The 17537-nt window shown below is 40.0% G+C and overlaps 1 protein-coding gene and 1 long non-coding RNA gene across 2 annotated transcripts in view; one reads left to right on the top strand and one right to left on the bottom strand.

Annotated features, from left to right (window-relative positions):
• LOC103133596 (uncharacterized) overlaps positions 1-6941 on the bottom strand; it is a 167137-nt gene extending 160196 nt beyond the window's left edge. Inside the window, exons 1-2 of the long non-coding RNA XR_475766.2 lie at positions 6808-6941; positions 5990-6093 (exon numbers count right to left, since the gene is read on the bottom strand). This is a non-coding gene — a long non-coding RNA (uncharacterized LOC103133596). The remainder of the gene's footprint in view (positions 1-5989; positions 6094-6807) is intronic.
• The window catches only part of tmem121ab (transmembrane protein 121Ab), a 56633-nt gene extending 39453 nt beyond the window's left edge, over positions 1-17180 (top strand). The window contains exon 2 of the mRNA XM_007545397.2: positions 14445-17180. Coding sequence (XP_007545459.1) covers positions 15288-16232 — 945 coding nt within the window. The 5' untranslated portion in view covers positions 14445-15287 and the 3' untranslated portion in view covers positions 16233-17180. The remainder of the gene's footprint in view (positions 1-14444) is intronic.
• The last annotated feature ends 357 nt before the right edge of the window (positions 17181-17537 follow it).

The raw sequence follows: 17537 nt of genomic DNA, 5'->3' as shown, positions 1-17537 counted from the left end.
AAACTGAATATTCAAAAGTCTACAACTTTAAGACAACTTTTGAAATTTTGCCATTTCATCCCTTTCCTCAGCTGTGTTTTATACTGGCTTTGCTGGTAAATAAATAAATAAAAGCTGCCTTGCTTGGTGGTATTTCTTAACTTTATGTGTTTCTTTTGATCATTTCTTCATTTGCTTACATTTTGCCATGTTATAGTATATTTTAGTTTTTTTCCCTGTCAGTTCAATTCCTCTCATCATTTGTGCTTTTGACTCATTTCTTGTGATTAGTGTTCCTTTCCGTTTACTGTTGAAGTTGGTTTCAATTCTTTTACATTTCTCCGTTTCACTTTCCTTTAGCCTGCATTCTCCCTCAGCGGTGTACTATTCCCTCCTGATTAGCTCTTCTGGTTCTTTTGTCACTTCCACCTCTCCTCCTGGATTTAGGCTCTCCGGTTTGCATTGTTCCCCACCGACTGCCGTTTTTCCCCGTGATATGACCTAGTCTCCCTGTCGTTCCATTTTCCCGTTATCCTTTTTCCGTAAGTGTTTTCGGCGAATTTCATTAAGTCGCATATATGTTCATGTCTGTGGTTTGATCCTTTCTTAAACCTTCAAAACATAACAAGTGGATGTTTCATGTACTACTTGCTGACATTTCAAACCTGCATTCAACACATTATGCGCTTCCCTTCTCCTTTAAAGAGTAGAAATGGTAGTTTGATTTTTCAGTTACTTTTCCCATGACTAGATATTCCTGCCAACGAGGCCTGCTTAATTTGTGGCTACAAATTAGCTATTGTTTTCATTTCATTTTCATGAACATTTATTACCACTATTAGCAGACAGAGCGATAGAACCAGGCAACATAGTAAGTACACAATTAAGATATGGTAAATATGTTTGGAACAAACCATACAGCAGGTGGAAGTAAAATGATGAATTGACATAAAAATACATAAAAGACATACATTTTTATTGTAGAGAAAACTGAAAACTGTGATTTCTAGGCAAGTTTAACCTGGACTGGGTTATTCTACAACGAATACAGCCATTTAGTTTAGGCTGGATCGTCCTAATTAACGTTCATGTCAACTTAAATATTTCTTAAATTTTGACAAGAACATTAAACAACTCAGTAGGCTTCCACTCACTCCAAGAGCCAGAGTAAAAAACTCAAATTAAATCGCATTTAAATGGTTCATATTTGAGGGTAACAGCTGAATTGAGTCTCGCAGTTGAACTGCACAGCATCATTATCTAAACACAAACTGCTCACTGCTAAGCTCGTTCATCACAACTTGCCAAAAGCTTCAAAACTCTGTTCCCAGTGACACTATACATAATTGCTAATAAGCCCAAGAAAATAACAGAATATGAGCCAACATCCATTTGACAGCAGCAGCCACAGTAAAAACAAAAGAGGAGGAAATATTTTTGATTTATAATATTCCAGTGTGTGGAGATAAACTGGAGAAATGCCTCATCATAAGGAAGCATGAGTGAATTTAAACTTCAGACTGCACCTCAGGAGAGGGAGATGCAAAGAAATGTTTTTTTTTTCTTTATTCTATTCAAGTGTGTCAAACAAAAGTTTTTCAATCCTGATTAAAAATCTTTCCTCCTTTCAGGACTAGACAAAGCTTGTGTCACTTTTACCAAATACCTAACCCCGAGACACTTTCAAGGCAACATTTCATTAAGCACGCTCTCCGTTCTGGTTAAATAAAAAGCATTACAGGAACTGAATGCAACAAAGAACTTCTTTCACTGCCAAACACCTCATCCTCCTTAAAAAGAGGAACATTTCTCCCAGCATCTATGAAATCCCCTAATGTGCATTCCAGAAAATAAGTTTAAGACTGAAAGAAAGATCAAACGACTTGTTGGAAGACTTTTTTTTTTTTGCTTTTTTTCCCCCTCCATACTTTTACCCACCCTTCTCTAAAACCCTTAGCTTATAGTGAAATTAGGTTCCTCAGCACAGCTACAGTATCTGATTTAACCCCTAGCTCATTAGCAGTTCTTCAAATCCTCTGTGAATCACGTCTCTTTTGCGTTTTATTCAGTCAGGAGGAAAAGCGGCACTTGCCGCCTTGTCTCACTCCCTCTCATCTCCTTGCTCATTTTCTTCCACCCTTGTTTTTCCTCTTCTGACAAAGCCGCATGAAGGTGACTACTTCTTGCCCTTTTATCTGCAAGTGTACATCTGTTTCATGCAAAGTAGCTGCAACAGCAGGACAAAGGGCTGTTTAATTGAGATTGAAAGCAAAGTTAGCTTTTAGTGGTGGATTCCTACCGCTTAAATTTCAGTGTTTTGCTGGAATGAGGCAATTGAAAAACTAAATACTGAATTGGACCTGTGAGGTTTTGATGTCTTCAGAAAGCCATTTTACCCCCAAGTGGGATGAGCGCATGGAGAAAAGGCATGCGAGCATGACTGGAATGAGGTATGGATACCACCTCCCTTAGGGTTGCCAGATTAGAAACGGTGACGGTGAACACAGAAGGAGGGATTTCAAAGCATGGCTAAACAGTAAGCTTGGGAGTGGAGAAAAAGAGGGGTGGGAGAGCACAGGGTGGGTTACTGGCACAAAGATTAAACGGATCTCCCTGTTCAAACCCGTGCGGATGAAAATAACCGTCTTGGTGGTGTGATCACGCCCAAATTGTCATTAGAGAAATGAATGCGAGAGCCACCATCACATGGACAAATCAATACTGAACTCTTGCGTCAGAGCATGGGGAGAATTAAAAGCTGCAGGGTGTGTAATAGCATGTTAGCATGGTACGGCTCCAGAGACAGAGATGACTGTCTGCGTGTGTGTGTGTGTGTGTCTAAAGAAGAGGAGAGGGGGGCAATGGTAATGACTGCAGCACTTGACGCTCTTCTGTGGTGCTCACTTTCAAAAATTAAAGGGGCGTCCAACAATCAGCCGAAGGGACGACCCAATTATCACAGCGAGGAGATGTTGACGTGCGCGTGAAGGCTTCTTGCAACATAAAGAACTAAAAAATAGAAGAAAACATTGTTCATTTATCGATAACCTTTGGTCTTTAAAAAAAAAATGAACAATGCAGCTGGGATTTATAACCGGTCTAGCTTCAATGAATCCCATTTCTGGAAACATTAAAGAAAATGAGGGGTAATATCTTCGGGAGCAAGGTTGTGTTTCTACTATTAAAACTGACAAGTGCATTAGATGCCAACGTACGTTTGGGTATTAACGTATATTTTACAGGTCAGCCGCTACGTCCTTGAACGCAGACGTAGTGAGCTATAATTCTTTAATTTAGTCACATTTCCCCTTTTCTAATCTAGGTGTGCACAAACTGGATAATGTTGGCTCTCAATGGATTTATTCTGTTTTGTTCTCATCGCCTATGAACAAGTATAAAGCAGCCCCTTCATGCCCAAGGGAGCAGTGAGAACAGTGCCACCTTTTATCTTAAAAGCTAGTGTGATCAATATTTTAAATAAACAATGAGGACTCATTCACTTTCCTCTGTGCTACTTCTTTTTATTGTTTCAAAAGGAAAAAAGAGGCTTTTTGATGAAGTGACAGCATGTAAACCATGTTAGAGTGAATCTAAAAACAGAGGTCCTCTATATTACGTAACGTACTGGTAGTGAGGGGAGTTGGTAGTACTTTAGAAGTTCAGGAACCCCAAACAATACGAGAAGAATGAAAAGTGGGCTTGGGTCATTTCACCCCGTTGTGATTTTTTACATTAGAAGCTTTGATTGATTTGTACCCAACTTTGTCAGGAACAATAATTAGCTTCTTCCCTATCCGATCTATCATATCAACAGTGCTTCAGTTTATATCCCCATTCTGTATTTAGGATAAAGCTTCTATAATGTTTACGTCACGTAAACTTTGTTATTTTGAATTGATTCGTGGGTTGCAATTCTGACTTTTGCATAGATTTATTTTTCTTTCAAGTAGAGAGTGCTTTATAAGAAGCTGCTGCACTCTTAACAAGTGAACCAGTATGAAACATACCTCTTGTTAGTTACAATTCTTCTGGAAGGTAATTTAGTTTGTGGAGTAAAAAAAAATATTTTGGTTGCTTCCAGGCAGATATGCCCAAAATTTGGAGCAAACACAAATAATGAGACAGTTGCATTAGGGGAATAAAAGTTAGACTATAAATGGCACACAGGCAAAGACAAAAATAGACAAGAAATGAAAAACGACACACAACCAACAGCACACCAAGTGGGCTCACATAACAGAAACAGATATTTGCAGATAAAAATCATAATATTGCTTGGCAGAAAGAAAATTAAATGCAAAAATAACTGTATTGCAAACAACACTTTCTTAACATAATGAGTCAATCTTTTGTGTGATAATTTCACTTTTGATTTGGTGCAACACTGGTTAGATTTGGTCCTTTCAAGTAACTAAAATGTAGATACTTTATTTGGAATTTTTTTGTCAATAAAATACAAATACAAATGAATCAAGAATTTATAGAAATGCACTGTTAAACTTTCATTGACTGCTGATGAAGATAAAAAATACATTTTGGGGCTGCACAATTGTAAGCACTGTTTGGTTCTCCCACAAAAACCAGAACATGCTCATCAGGTTAACTGGTCACAAATATTTGAAGTGCTTTAACAGAAATCTGCTGGAACTCCTCTCTCAAGTATTAAGGGGTGTTGAAACATACAGGGGTTGTTTTGAAATTGTTACTTTAAATAAACTGTTACTGCTGCATATCACAATTCTGTTGTCCCCGATGATTTGCTTGTCTACCTGGCTAACACAAGACTTTACGGTCACAGGAATCAAAGTGCAAATGAATTGTGAAACCACTTGGATGAATAGTGTTAGATAGGTGATACCTCATGGTTAGCCCAGTCTATTTTTGTGTATTTCATTTGCGGATTTTTCACCATTTTCTTACACCGTTTTAAAAATAAGGATGTTTCTTTCCTCAAAAGATTTTCCTCTGTCTTTTAAATGAGGGTGATAATTGCCTCAAGGTCCATGGGTCCGGTGTGTACATGCTTAACTGGTCATCCTCACCCCCTGTTCTTTTAACCAAATACAGGGTGGGATGCCATGAGGCTGCTCCTCACTTTGATGATGACTTGCCGTGGCATGGCGTCTTTGATCCTCTCCCCAGCTTTGTGAATAAAGAATACACTTTGATTGATGCAGCGCACATTATGGCCGTTAGAGAGTTGGCAGGGGGAAAAAAAAGACACGTCTGTCATGCTGAAAAGCCCCTTGTCTCTGCTCATAGTGGCCAAGTTGCAGGAAAGCACTTTTGTGCTGCTTTCAGCATCATCCTGTACAATGACTATTATAGGAGACTCAACTGCGTTGCAGCTTTCTATCCATCCCTTGTCAGCTGCACTCGGTTTGATTTTATAAGAATATGATCAACACACACTGCTCTTTAAATGCCTATTACACACAAACAATGTGGGGAGATGATCTACAACACTCAGCCATAATAGGTGAAAAAAATTAGCTCTGGGTTTCAAATACTTGTCCTCTGAAGGCATATGTGCAGTCAGCATAAGCGCTGAGAAGCTTAACAGCCTCTTTAGTAAAACTGTATAAAAGGCCTTCAAATAAGTGTATACGTGATCGCAGCAGTATCATCACAGAGTATAAATTTTAAAACAATTAAATCTTTAATCTGAGTGATTCTATCACGAGAGGAATGAAACCCATGTAAAGAAATAATTGTTTAAAAAAAATCATATTGACATCCCTAACAATTCCTATGACATGTTAACTTTTATTTCCTAATTTGCTCAGATTTTCTGGAAATTTTTAATTAATGAGCCATAATTTCATGTGCAGTTTCAGCATAAATGTGACATGACAAAGAAGACAGATTCTCTGAGCCACTCTTCAAAACGGGGCATACAAGAGGACATATAATTGAAATAAAACATGCTATGATGTTCTTCACTAGTCAAATAGCTACTCCTCTCTATATGTCTACACCAGCCGAGCATCCCTCCATCACTCCATCTTACCAGTTTATCCTTGCTGGGACACGGTGTTCTGGTGCCTGCTTCCAGCATCAACATTGGGGGAAGCAGGTAACTCCACGTACAGCCTGCCCGTCCATCACAGGGCACTGAGACATACAATCATGCACACTCACATACACTCCAAATGGCAATTTAGAGATCAATTAACCTAAAAGTCAAGTTTTCTGGCTGTGCATGGGAGCCAAAGTGCCCAGAGAGAACCCCCGTGTGCAGAGGGAGAACAGCAGAGCAATATTGATAAATTTAAGACAGCTATGTGTAATGGGTATCACGGTTCCAGACCTGTCAGCAGCAGATAAAGCTGAAAAACAGCATGTAAATGAGCACACGGGAGACACATTTTGTGTTACTCCAATTTCTCTCAGCTTATTTATTGAACAAACCATCTCATCTAGCTGTCTGTACAGCCCAATTGGTAGTTCAGTAATTTACTGCATACATGATCTCTGTAAACATATTCCAACATACAAAGAAACATCAATATTAGCTTTTCTTAAACCAGAAATAATCTATTCACCATATTTTTTTGTCACAATTTCATCGGGTAACATATTGCTTTGGCTCACTGCACTTTAAATGCATGTTTAATCACACACTGACATATCTTATGGGCCCATAGCAACAATATGCTAGCCAACTAGCATCACGACATGTTGGCTACTTCCTTTAGCCACTGCAGGCTCAACACAACAAAAGTCTTCCTGCATCTTTAACAAGTTGACACATTTCCCTAAACATTTACCGAACATTCCCAAATGATAAAAAGGTGTTTTTTAAATAAAATTTAGTGTTATTCTCACCTGAAAAGCAGCATGTAAATGAGACGTAGTCCGCGTAACTTATGAGAAACGCCAGAGCAATTCAGAGCCTCCATGCGCCACTTGCTGGTGAAACACTGTTACTACATCTATCATCATGAACCCTTGTTAAGAGAAATTAAAATAGCTTCTCATCATAACCACATAAACATTTAAAGACACACATGCTCCATTTCTTTTCTTTTTTGTGGGCACACACCAGTGGGCATCACATATGACTGTGAGATACAAGGCTGTTTGAGGACCTAAATGTATTTTTCTCAGTGAGGATGATGTCTGCTGTCACACACTTTCATTTCTTGCCATATGTGGACTAACACGTCTAAATCTTGTTTGACATGTGTCTAAATGTGAAGAAATGACGCCCCTACTGAGAAACATTGTGTGTTCTTAACACCATTTGTTTTTCTATTCCTTCTTAGTACTTGACTAACACCAAACCATCTTGGGATGAAAGTAAATGCTGTATGCACAGTCTATGGTTGCACCCAAGAGTTGATGATGTAGTAATTAGCTAAATTAACTAGAAAATAGGCAGCCATTCCAAGCATTTAAAATGCTGAGGTGAGCCTTCATCAGTGTTGACAGAGCCTCTACCAAAAAGTTAAATCACACTATGTGCCCCAACATTTGCATACATTTTCTTCTTTTTTTGGAGTTTTAGTATCTGAGATGTATATTGCAGCTATCACCAATACTATGGCAGCCTGACTTTGCTTGAGATTAAATTGCATATGCTATTGAAATGCAAAGCTCTACCTCTGTATTAGTGTGACAGGAAAATGTGGAAAGCTTGTTTTCAGAACTGCTTGATGGAGTTCAGCACATCACTATGAAATAAATGTATTTAAAGGTTGTTGTTTTTTTCAGATCTTTACCCTCAGTGCTAAAAATTGTTAAGAATGATGAATAGCCTGAAAGCGTTTGACGCCCTGAAGGCTTTAAGCCTAACAACAAAGAAAACCTGATTTGAAGCAAAGTTTGTGATCTATTAAATATAGTATTCCAGTGGTTTAAAGATGTTTAGAAAATTTACTCAGCACCTGGGGGATGTTGTAGGAGCAACTAACATTTATAAATGGGAAATTAAGCATTTTGATTGCAACCAGGTGGTTTATTAGTCCCAGCAGATTTTATAATCTATCAGAGAATTTTATAATATTCAGTGATTAGTTTGTCAGTGCTTTGTATATCAACATATGGTGGCAGAACATTATCAGTTTGTGAAAAGTTGAAAGAGAGCATTTCTTGCAAATTGCATTCCTCTCTAAAAGTTCCACAATCTTGCACACACACTCACAAAATCAAGTGTACATGGGTTAAGTTTATATGTTCAGAGCATTTGCCTAGCTGAGCTGTAGCCTGTGCACTGGGGAAGCTTAAAGCAATCTGCCGCCTCTGCCAAAGTCAGCCAAGCACTGACTGTACAGTAACACAAAGGACGGTGAAGAACACCTGCCGGGATGACGAAGATGGCCGGCGGCCAAGACAACATATGGTCCCCATTCTGGGCCTAATGAAGACAACCTGACATAAATATTGTACAAAACGGCCCACTCTGGGGACCTGCGCCATCCCATTGCCGTGTTGCTGCCATTGAAATAAACATTAGATCATCCTTTCGATTTTGAAAGAATGCGGTACAAAAAAAAAGCAGAATTGTGGCTATAATGCTGCTCGTTTATTATATAACAATACGGCAACTCGAAAGCGTAAACATCTCCTTCTCCTTTGAAGCCTACAGGTAAAAAAAAATAAATAAAGCACATAGTCCACCGCTGCGGAATGAAATGATTTTTTTCTGCTGTAAACAAGCACAATCTCACAAGCCTCACAAGGTGTACAAAGTGTCAGAACATATTCACATTAAAGCAAAGCCTCAGTAAGATGAAAGGCTTACCGATCTGCTGACTCTTTGTCTCACAAAACACAAACATCAATCTAGCAGCACACAGTTAATTAAGTAAACAAGATGAATAAAGGAAAATTGTTCATTCATGATCTTCAAAAGAACAACTTGGGGAAAAAAAAAGCACAATTCAGATAACATTTTAGGCCTTAATTTGATTTGCAGTCTACAAATCCTCCAAAACTACTACACTTCCAGATGTTGTGAATGTCTTGTTCTTTTACTCAAACTGATATTTGATATTACTTTCTGGGGCCTTGCAGATGTCTCCATGCATCATAAAAAACATGCATAACAAACATAAATCCAGCTATTCTGTGACTTGTTAGATAACATGAGTAAATAACTAGAATAAAAACCAAAAAACCCACCAGATAGGATGAGTTTAAGGAGGATTAGGTTCTTAAAAAAATTTCAGACTTTCAACATCCCCTGTTGAAACTCATTTGAAGACGGAAAGAGTATATCGCAACTGAAAACCCATCAAGACTTGACATATTGTGACAGTCTAGGGAAGAAGGTCATTAATTAGAGAAATACAGCTTAGAATCTCAAGATAAGCCTGGAACTTTTTTTTTCCACAAATGCACACCACACTGTTCAGATTTTCAGTCGCTTCCACTTCACAATCAAACAAAACGTCATGTTGCTCGGTCACATGAAAAGCTAGCAAAACACATTCAAACTTGTGGTTTTACCCAAACGAAATGCTGAAAAGCGGAAGGGAGTAGCACTGAAAATCACAGACCAAAAACAGCATTTGCTGTAATGGTGTTTGCTGCTAAACGTGTGTTCTTGCTGTGATCCATGTGGAGCCTTGTGGACATTTACAGACACAGATTGTTAGATAACCCTCTGACAAAGAAACTCTGGCCAGAGAGATAATAACCTGGACCACAGACAGTATAATAGCTTCCCCCTGTGAGGGAATGTTGTCCTACCAGTTCACAGTCCTCCACTCTCACTATTTATAGTTCACCATAATTAATACGCTGTAATTGAAGTCTGTGAGGAGTGCTTTACACAGAGTGCTAGCCTCAAAGGCCCTTTGCTCCTACAAGGAAAAGGAATTCAAGCAAAGATATGAAATGAGGGTTGTCACATCTGTCCAATCTCATATCTGTGGACATTTCTCCCTAAATTTCCTTCTAATTCTGTTAACATCCATGACTGATCTTCTGCCTTGAGCTATGTATTATACATGCAGCACAGAGAGCACTAAAAGATGCTGTTAATGCCTGCTGTCATTTCATAAAGACAAAGACTGAAAATATTAATAATCATCTAATCTCTGATCTAATCTCTTGCTTCCAGTTTCATCGCTCAAACCGAATTACGCCATTGGCACACTGGGATCCATGTTTTGCATGCTCCAGTCATAATTCCCCAGACTTTTCAAGCCACTCAATTTACCAGTTTCGTATTAGAGCTCGGGCTCTAATCTGTTCATTTGGGAAAGAATCCCAAAGTCTTTTCTGATAACGAATGGCGTTTTGGTGCAGATATGACGTTTCTCATAAGTGGGTGTTGTCCTCTTTATTGCATGCTAATGATCCACAGCATTCTGCTAATCAGTCAATTAATCACCATCTTGTGAATTTAATCTCATACTTAAGCGCCGCTCCATGTAATAGGCTTTAAACAATCAAATCCGCACTTGGATTACAACTTAGGCTAATTCTGGCGCTGTACTCATATGCTGGGCCTGCTCTGCCTGACCATAAATCAAGATGCTTTTCAGATACCCAGTTATTTTCCTGCTCTGCACTCAAGGGCACCAATCAAAATTGTCACAAGGCACTACAAAAGATGCATTTTCTCTGGATCTATTAGTGTACACAGTGGGCTTTTTAAATGATGGGGTTGCCTGATGAAAGATAACCTCTCAAAAATCATATTCAAAGAGGCCAATTTTCCTTCAGTGATTTCACGCTGCAGGTCTGAAAACAAACTCATGTTTATTCATCACATACTTAAAACACTCGCACGGCGAGCTCGGTTCGCCGTGATGGGAAAGAAGTAGAAGTCTCCAAATACCAGACATAGACATAGCGGCGGAGCAATTTACAGCACACGCTTCCGCTTATTGCATTTGACCTAAACTAAAGCCACAATGAAGTTAATCAATGCTGCTAAAAGGTTAGCAATTGTTCTAAAATGTTCAGAAACTCAGGAGGGTTTTGTACTTGAGGGGCTAACAATTCAGGCTTGTGGGGGTTTTTTGGGGTTTTTTTTTTATTTCATTGTTACACTTTTCAGGGGGGAAAAAGAAACTTTCTAATGTAGTGTTCTTTATGAATAAGCTGGATAACATCTTGTAGAATGATGTTACACAGGGAATTAAGTGCAGATTAAGGAGATCTAAATATAAGACTTAAAAACACAATTTCAAGGGTAAAAGAAGACAAAGGTATGTACATATGTGTGTGTATGGGAGGGAAGTGCATCAGAAAATCCCAAAACAGAAAGAGTATGAAGCAGAAAAAGTAAACCAGGGAACATATATACTAGCAAGAGTGATTATTGGATAGAAAATAGGTGTGTGATTACTGATATGGTGCAGCTGTGAGGGATCAGGAGGCAGAGGAAACTAATAAGGAGGAGATAATTATAACATTCTGCAGATTTGTTCAAAAACAACATGTTTTTCTGGCATGTAGCAAATCTGCTATGTTTATCTGTCTGAGGAGTGTAGGGGTGTGTGTGTGTGTGTGGGTGTGTGTGTGTGTGTGCGTGTGTGTGTGTGGTGTGTATAAAATGCATCACTTGTTCTTGTGTCTTGTAGGATGGGGTTTCATTTTCAGGCCAATGGAAGAAAAGTTGTATTTGTTTACATATTGTTGGCTATGTGCTAATGTAGTCGACTGAAACTTTTGTGTTGTCTTTATTTTTCCATTCTTTCTATGCAACAGTCTCAGTGGATGCCTCACTGTGCTGCCATGACCTGTTTTTTTATGTGTTTGTCAGCAAGCTGCAGAGGGGAGACAAAGGACTCCTTTCCATATTCACAGATGCCACAACAATAAACATGCAGAGATGTTGAGTTATCTTTATTCTGATGAATAAGGCAATTAATCACAATAAATAATAAAAAAAAACATATATATCCATTGGTGAGTAAAGAGTTTGTAGAGTTTTAATTGAACCCTGGAGGAAGACCATCAGTGCAGTCAGGTGGCGCCACGACAGCAGGAGCTGATGTTATACTGACAGTTGTAGCTACTGATTTAGGCTGAAAGTGTCAGATGGGAAGCTGGGATTGTCTGCTGTCAGTGGGTTTTATTTAAGTAGTTGTGGCTGAAGCCGAGAGGTGGGGGTTGGTAAACTTCTCAACTGCAGCCGCAGCATTTCTGCAGACTTAGTTCCACATATTAATATTCTGCACGAGGACATGTTTAAAACAACACTGTGTTCATTCAGTACACACATGTGCCAAACTGAAAGGGCTTTACTCAAAAAGTCTTACATATATGTATATATATACACACATATGTATATCCTCACTACTGAGCGCCCCTGAGTATAAGCCAACAGGTGTCCATGTTGTAACAAGATATTTACACAAAAAGGGTTTTCTAACTTTTAGTTATGAGTTACGTATCGGTAACATTCGCAAAAAATATGTATATGTTTCTTTTTTCTTTTTTTTTTAACTGCCATGGAAGCATAACAAATTAAAAATTCAATAGCCCACCAATGGGCTAAGAGTGAAGTGAAGAGTTATATTACCCATGTAAAATAAAATTTCCCAACTTAAAAGACAGTGAGTACTCTGAAATGGGTTTAATTATGTTGGACTTGTGTTCCTGTTTAATGTTTAAATCATGTTTAATGCCTTATGATTTGTAGGGTGTTGCTACCCAGATACTTGGAATCCCATCGTCTCAGTGTGGGATGGTTATCATCACTTCCTGAACTTTTGTTATATTTGCATCCCAGGAGCAAATATGACAAAACAGACGTGCTATGGTGAACGCAGCATTTGTGTTTATTTCAGGTTTTGCTATAATCAAAATGAGGTCACTATTATTGCAGTGATTAGCTGCTGAAACTTAAGCCTCACAATGTTCTCGGCTCTGGTACAGGCTTATTAAGTTTTTAGAGCTTCATTATTCTTACAGTACAACGAGAAACACTAGAATAGGCTGAAGGAAACCAATTGGATTGCCAGGCACTAAGTTAAAGAGAATATTGCATATTAAATTATGTTTCTATCTGGGTCACTACATTAACTAAATTACCCTAATTGCTCTTTTTCTGGAGTGGAAGAATACTTTTGGATTTCTACATTAAAGAAGTTTTCAAAGTGACTTTATTTAACCAGAGTTTGTAGGATTACTGCCCGGGCTTTTCAGAGTGTTACATTTATATCTTGATTTAAATGGTATCTAGGCTGACATAAACGTTAATGTGATTCATAAGTGTTTAGCCGGAGGGATCCGGCGACAGCAGGAGTCGGCAGAACAGAGCAGAACGACAAGTTCTGGTTTCTGCTAAAGTAAAGCACATTTGAACAGAAGGAGATGTTTCTGCTCTTTTAATACAGTTAACATTCCTGTTACTCAGCCCCAATCTGTGTTCATGCTAATGTTTGCACATGCCGTTTTATTTATGGATGAGGCCAATGCCCAAGGTGGGTTCCTGCTGGGCATTCAGCACCTGGCATGTGTTGGCTGTTTTTTTTTCTTTCTTTTTTTTCTTTTTTTGTTAGAGACAAAAAAATTTGAGATGCCCTTTGAGTCATCTCAAATCTTTTCTACAATTTCTACATGGATTTAAATCTACATGGCATTCCTTATGTCTATGATTAACAATGCAACTTGATATTTTGTATTAAAACTGATTTTTTTTTTATTGTGCGACAGGAAGCCCACATTTGATTTAATGCTCTTTCAATAATAGTTTTAAACCCATATTTTTGTTATTTAGCATTGAATGTCTTTTTTTTTTTTACCAGCAGAATGAAGGCATCAAAGTTCACAAATCTCCATTTACCACAGGAAAATACTTTCTAGATTTAATAAGATTGTGTTAAAAACAACTACTCATTAGCATGAGATCTTAATAGCCATAAAAAGTTTTACTTTTCACCCCTTTTCAGTGTGAGAACACGGTACTGCAATAAAACACAAATTAATTTTTGCCATGAGTACCAATAAACGTGGCAGTGACTGAACATACTGCAATTATGGTCTCCTATATTCAGATTGGAAGCTGCCCAAGACTAACTAAAAATATTATCAGGAAATGAACACATGGCCAACATTGAAACCCATTTTTCTGCCAAGTAATATTGAAAAAGGGAAATACGTGTTCTGAGTAGTTAGCTGCTGTATGAGACTTGAAAATTGGGTTCCTGTAAGTTCTTCTAATAAGTCCTCTATTAATTTAAGAGCCGGAATTAAACGGCAACGCATTAGAGTGAATATATTGGCATTGCCATGGGAGCCTATTAAGCCATGCATCCAGATGTCACATGACACATCACAGACAATAGAGTGGTAATGACATCCTGAAGCAGTGTTACGTGAGCAATATGTTCTGTCCCATCAATAGTGAAACAGGCCACGTTTGAGCCGAGCTGACACATTACTTTGCTTCTCATATATGGGCCGTTGGCAATGAAACTGTGTTATATGGCCCAGTAGTGCTGACAGGTTTCTTTCTCCCTCCTCCCCCCCTTTCCCTTCCTCATTTCTCCCTCCTGTAGGCTGTGGAGAGGCAGGCACGTGGCACGAGGAAGGAGGCAGGATGGATCTTCAGCCCAGAGCAAGAGCCTCCCCCCGGGGAAGCCAGCATCAGACGCAAGGCCTCACGGGCCGTTGACCTGCTGTCTCCTTGATTTATGGCGGCTGGGGGCTTCTGGCCACTGCAGCCTCCTCTCCCTTCTCTCCTCCATTTCCCTCCTTACACACTGCAGAAGCACGAGGAGATACACACACTGCACCGCCGTCTGCAGGGGGATCCGAAGAGGGATTTCTCATACATGCAGAGCTGCCGTGCCCACATATCCACTTTTTCCTACACGGTTTCATCCAAAAAGAAACGCCTCCATAAACGTTCCAACACTGCGGCACCGTGTCCCGACATCCCATCACAAGTCAATTAGAGCGAGACAGCTCTGAGAGCGTCCCTCATTTGACTGTGTGCGGATTACAATCAGTCATGGTGAGTTGGGTGTGGAGCCCGTCGGTGTAGCTGCTGCTGGGAGGCCGGGCCGGATCAATGGAAGTGCGCTGACTGACAAGAGGAGGCTCCTGTTTTCACTTGGCCTGAGAGGATTCAGCAGCCAGCATATCTCCACAGAAAGCCCCACTTCCAAACCGCAATAACCGTCCTTTATGTTCCACCGTGGCACTCACTTAAAGTGGTATTTTATCCTCAGCCCTGCTTTATTTTGACTGTTTGCTTCAGTCAAAGCACCTTAAATACCTTTTATCCTCCAGCCTGTGAGGTTTGGAGTCTCCACAGTGCACATCAACTTCTACTTTATTTCCTTTTTTTACTTTTGAAAGCTGTAGCTTGAGGGTGAGAGCCAGTTGGTGCCCTCACCATGGTTTTGCCGCCCCCAGATAAACGCCACGTGTGCCTGACCACCATTGTCATCATGACGAGCATGGCCTTCATGGACGCCTACCTGGTGGAGCAAAACCAGGGTCCCAGGAAGATCGGCGTGTGCATCATAGTGCTGGTCGGGGACGTTTGTTTCCTCATTGTGCTACGCTACGTGGCGGTGTGGGTCGGCGCCGAGGTGCGCACGGCCCGACGAGGATACGCCATGATCCTATGGTTTCTCTACATCTTTGTCCTGGAGATTAAACTCTACTTTGTCTTCCAGAATTGCAAGGCTGACAGGAAGAGTCTGGAGACAGTGGCACGGAAAGCTTTGACGTTGCTATTATCTGTGTGCGTGCCGGGTTTGTACTTGGTTCTCGTGGCTCTGGATAGCATGGAATATGTGAGAACTTTCCGCAAGAAGGAGGACATGAGAAGCCGGTTGTTCTGGGTTGCTCTGGACCTGCTGGACCTGCTGGACATTCAAGCCAACCTGTGGGAGCCCCAGCGGACAGGTCTGCCCATCTGGGCGGAAGGCCTGATGTTCTTCTACTGCTACATCCTGCTGCTCATCCTGCCCTGCGTGTCCCTCAGCGAGATCAGCATGCAGGGCGAGCACATGTCGCCTCAGAAGATGATGCTGTACCCGGTCCTCAGCCTGGTCACCATAAATGTCGTCACCATCCTCATACGTGGCGTCAACATGGTGCTGTTCCAGGACAGCCGCGTCTCCACCATCTTCGTCGGCAAGAACGTGGTGGCCATCGCCACCAAGGCCTCCACCTTCTTGGAGTACCGCAAACAGGTGAAGGAGTTTCCCCACCCACAGAACGCCATGGCTCTGGAGCTGCAGCAGAACTCCGTCGCCCACACGCAAACGCTGCCTAACGCCACGAGTCTGCCGCACGAACCTTCACCGGCGCAGGATGTTATAGACACATGACCGCCAGTGCCAGATTTCGTCCCCTTTGAAACAGACTGAGAGCTTCAGCAGAGAAGGAGAGCAGGGGGATGGAGAAATCAGCTGCATGACAGGATGAAGTTCTGCTCCTTGTCAAGCTCTTCTCAACCGCAGTGAATCAAGAAAAGAGATTTTTAGCAACACCTGCCTGTCAGAAAATTCTGTGAACCTACACTTGACTCTTAAGTGAAGCGCGCAGACTAAATCAGAACATTTTTAAATTGTGCTGTTGTGTTTTTAACTGTCTAACATATTTTAAAAGTTCTAACTTTACTAAGAAGACATCTCCAAACTGTGCAGCCCTGTGGCATTTTGTTCTGTAAAACGGACAGTTGGTTCCCTTTCAGTGAGTAGCTTGTATTTTTTTATTTTTTTCTTTTATGTCACTTTTTTGACAGTGCATCTGTGGCATTTCCTTTATATTCCAGCAAAGGACAAAGCACTCAGTGTGAAGCAGAGATGGAGAGGGAGAGCAGAGAGTGACAAAAAAAATCTGTCATGATGCGCTCTCTGCAGCGTGCACGCGCAAGGTCAGCGGCTTTCTGTGTTTTCTTCAGCAGGAAAAAAAAAAACAAAAAAAAAAAACAGAGCTATGTAAAGGCTGCCATTTAGGTGCTTTACAATCACACGTCTGATGAGAACAGCAGCACTCGGCGGTGTAACACCAAACGTATTTAGCAGAGCAAGCGTTAAAGTGCTGGCACATCTGACGGAAACGCGCTGGAACTTCAAGTGGAAAGCTGTTGCTGGGTGTCATTATCTGCAGACGAAATGAAATATGTTGATGTCAAAAAGAGAACAAAATGGCAGCGGTAAAGATTACTCTCTTTTTTTGTTTGTTTTCTGTACTGTACATTCCTCAACAAAAAATAAATAAAAAGTATTTCAAGTTTTGAAGGCTGACAGAGCAGAACTCAGAGAAAGAAGAGACAAAATAAAATTTAACAATGTAGAAAAAGAAACTGAAGAAGTTTTTCAGTTTATTATTATTATTATTATTATTATTATTATTATTATTATTATTATTATTATTATTATTATTATTATTATAGTATGTACATTCTTTACATGTTGGAGACCAATAATGTTTTAATAAAAATATAAATAAAATGATATTAATAATAACAGAACTGTTTCTTCCTCTCTATCTGATTGTCTATTATAATTAATTGTTTTTTTCTAAGTAACAACTTCACCAACAGCAATGCAACCTATAATTGATCGCTCATCTGCTTTGCACACCCCCCCCCTCCACATCGTGGTGCATAAATATTTAGATGTAGCAGC

Source organism: Poecilia formosa, unplaced genomic scaffold (assembly GCF_000485575.1).
Source record: "Poecilia formosa unplaced genomic scaffold, Poecilia_formosa-5.1.2 Scaffold1, whole genome shotgun sequence".
NCBI classification, from domain to species: domain Eukaryota; kingdom Metazoa; phylum Chordata; class Actinopteri; order Cyprinodontiformes; family Poeciliidae; genus Poecilia; species Poecilia formosa.
Note: the sequence above shows the minus strand (reverse complement) of the source record. Positions and strands in the feature narration are given on the sequence as shown.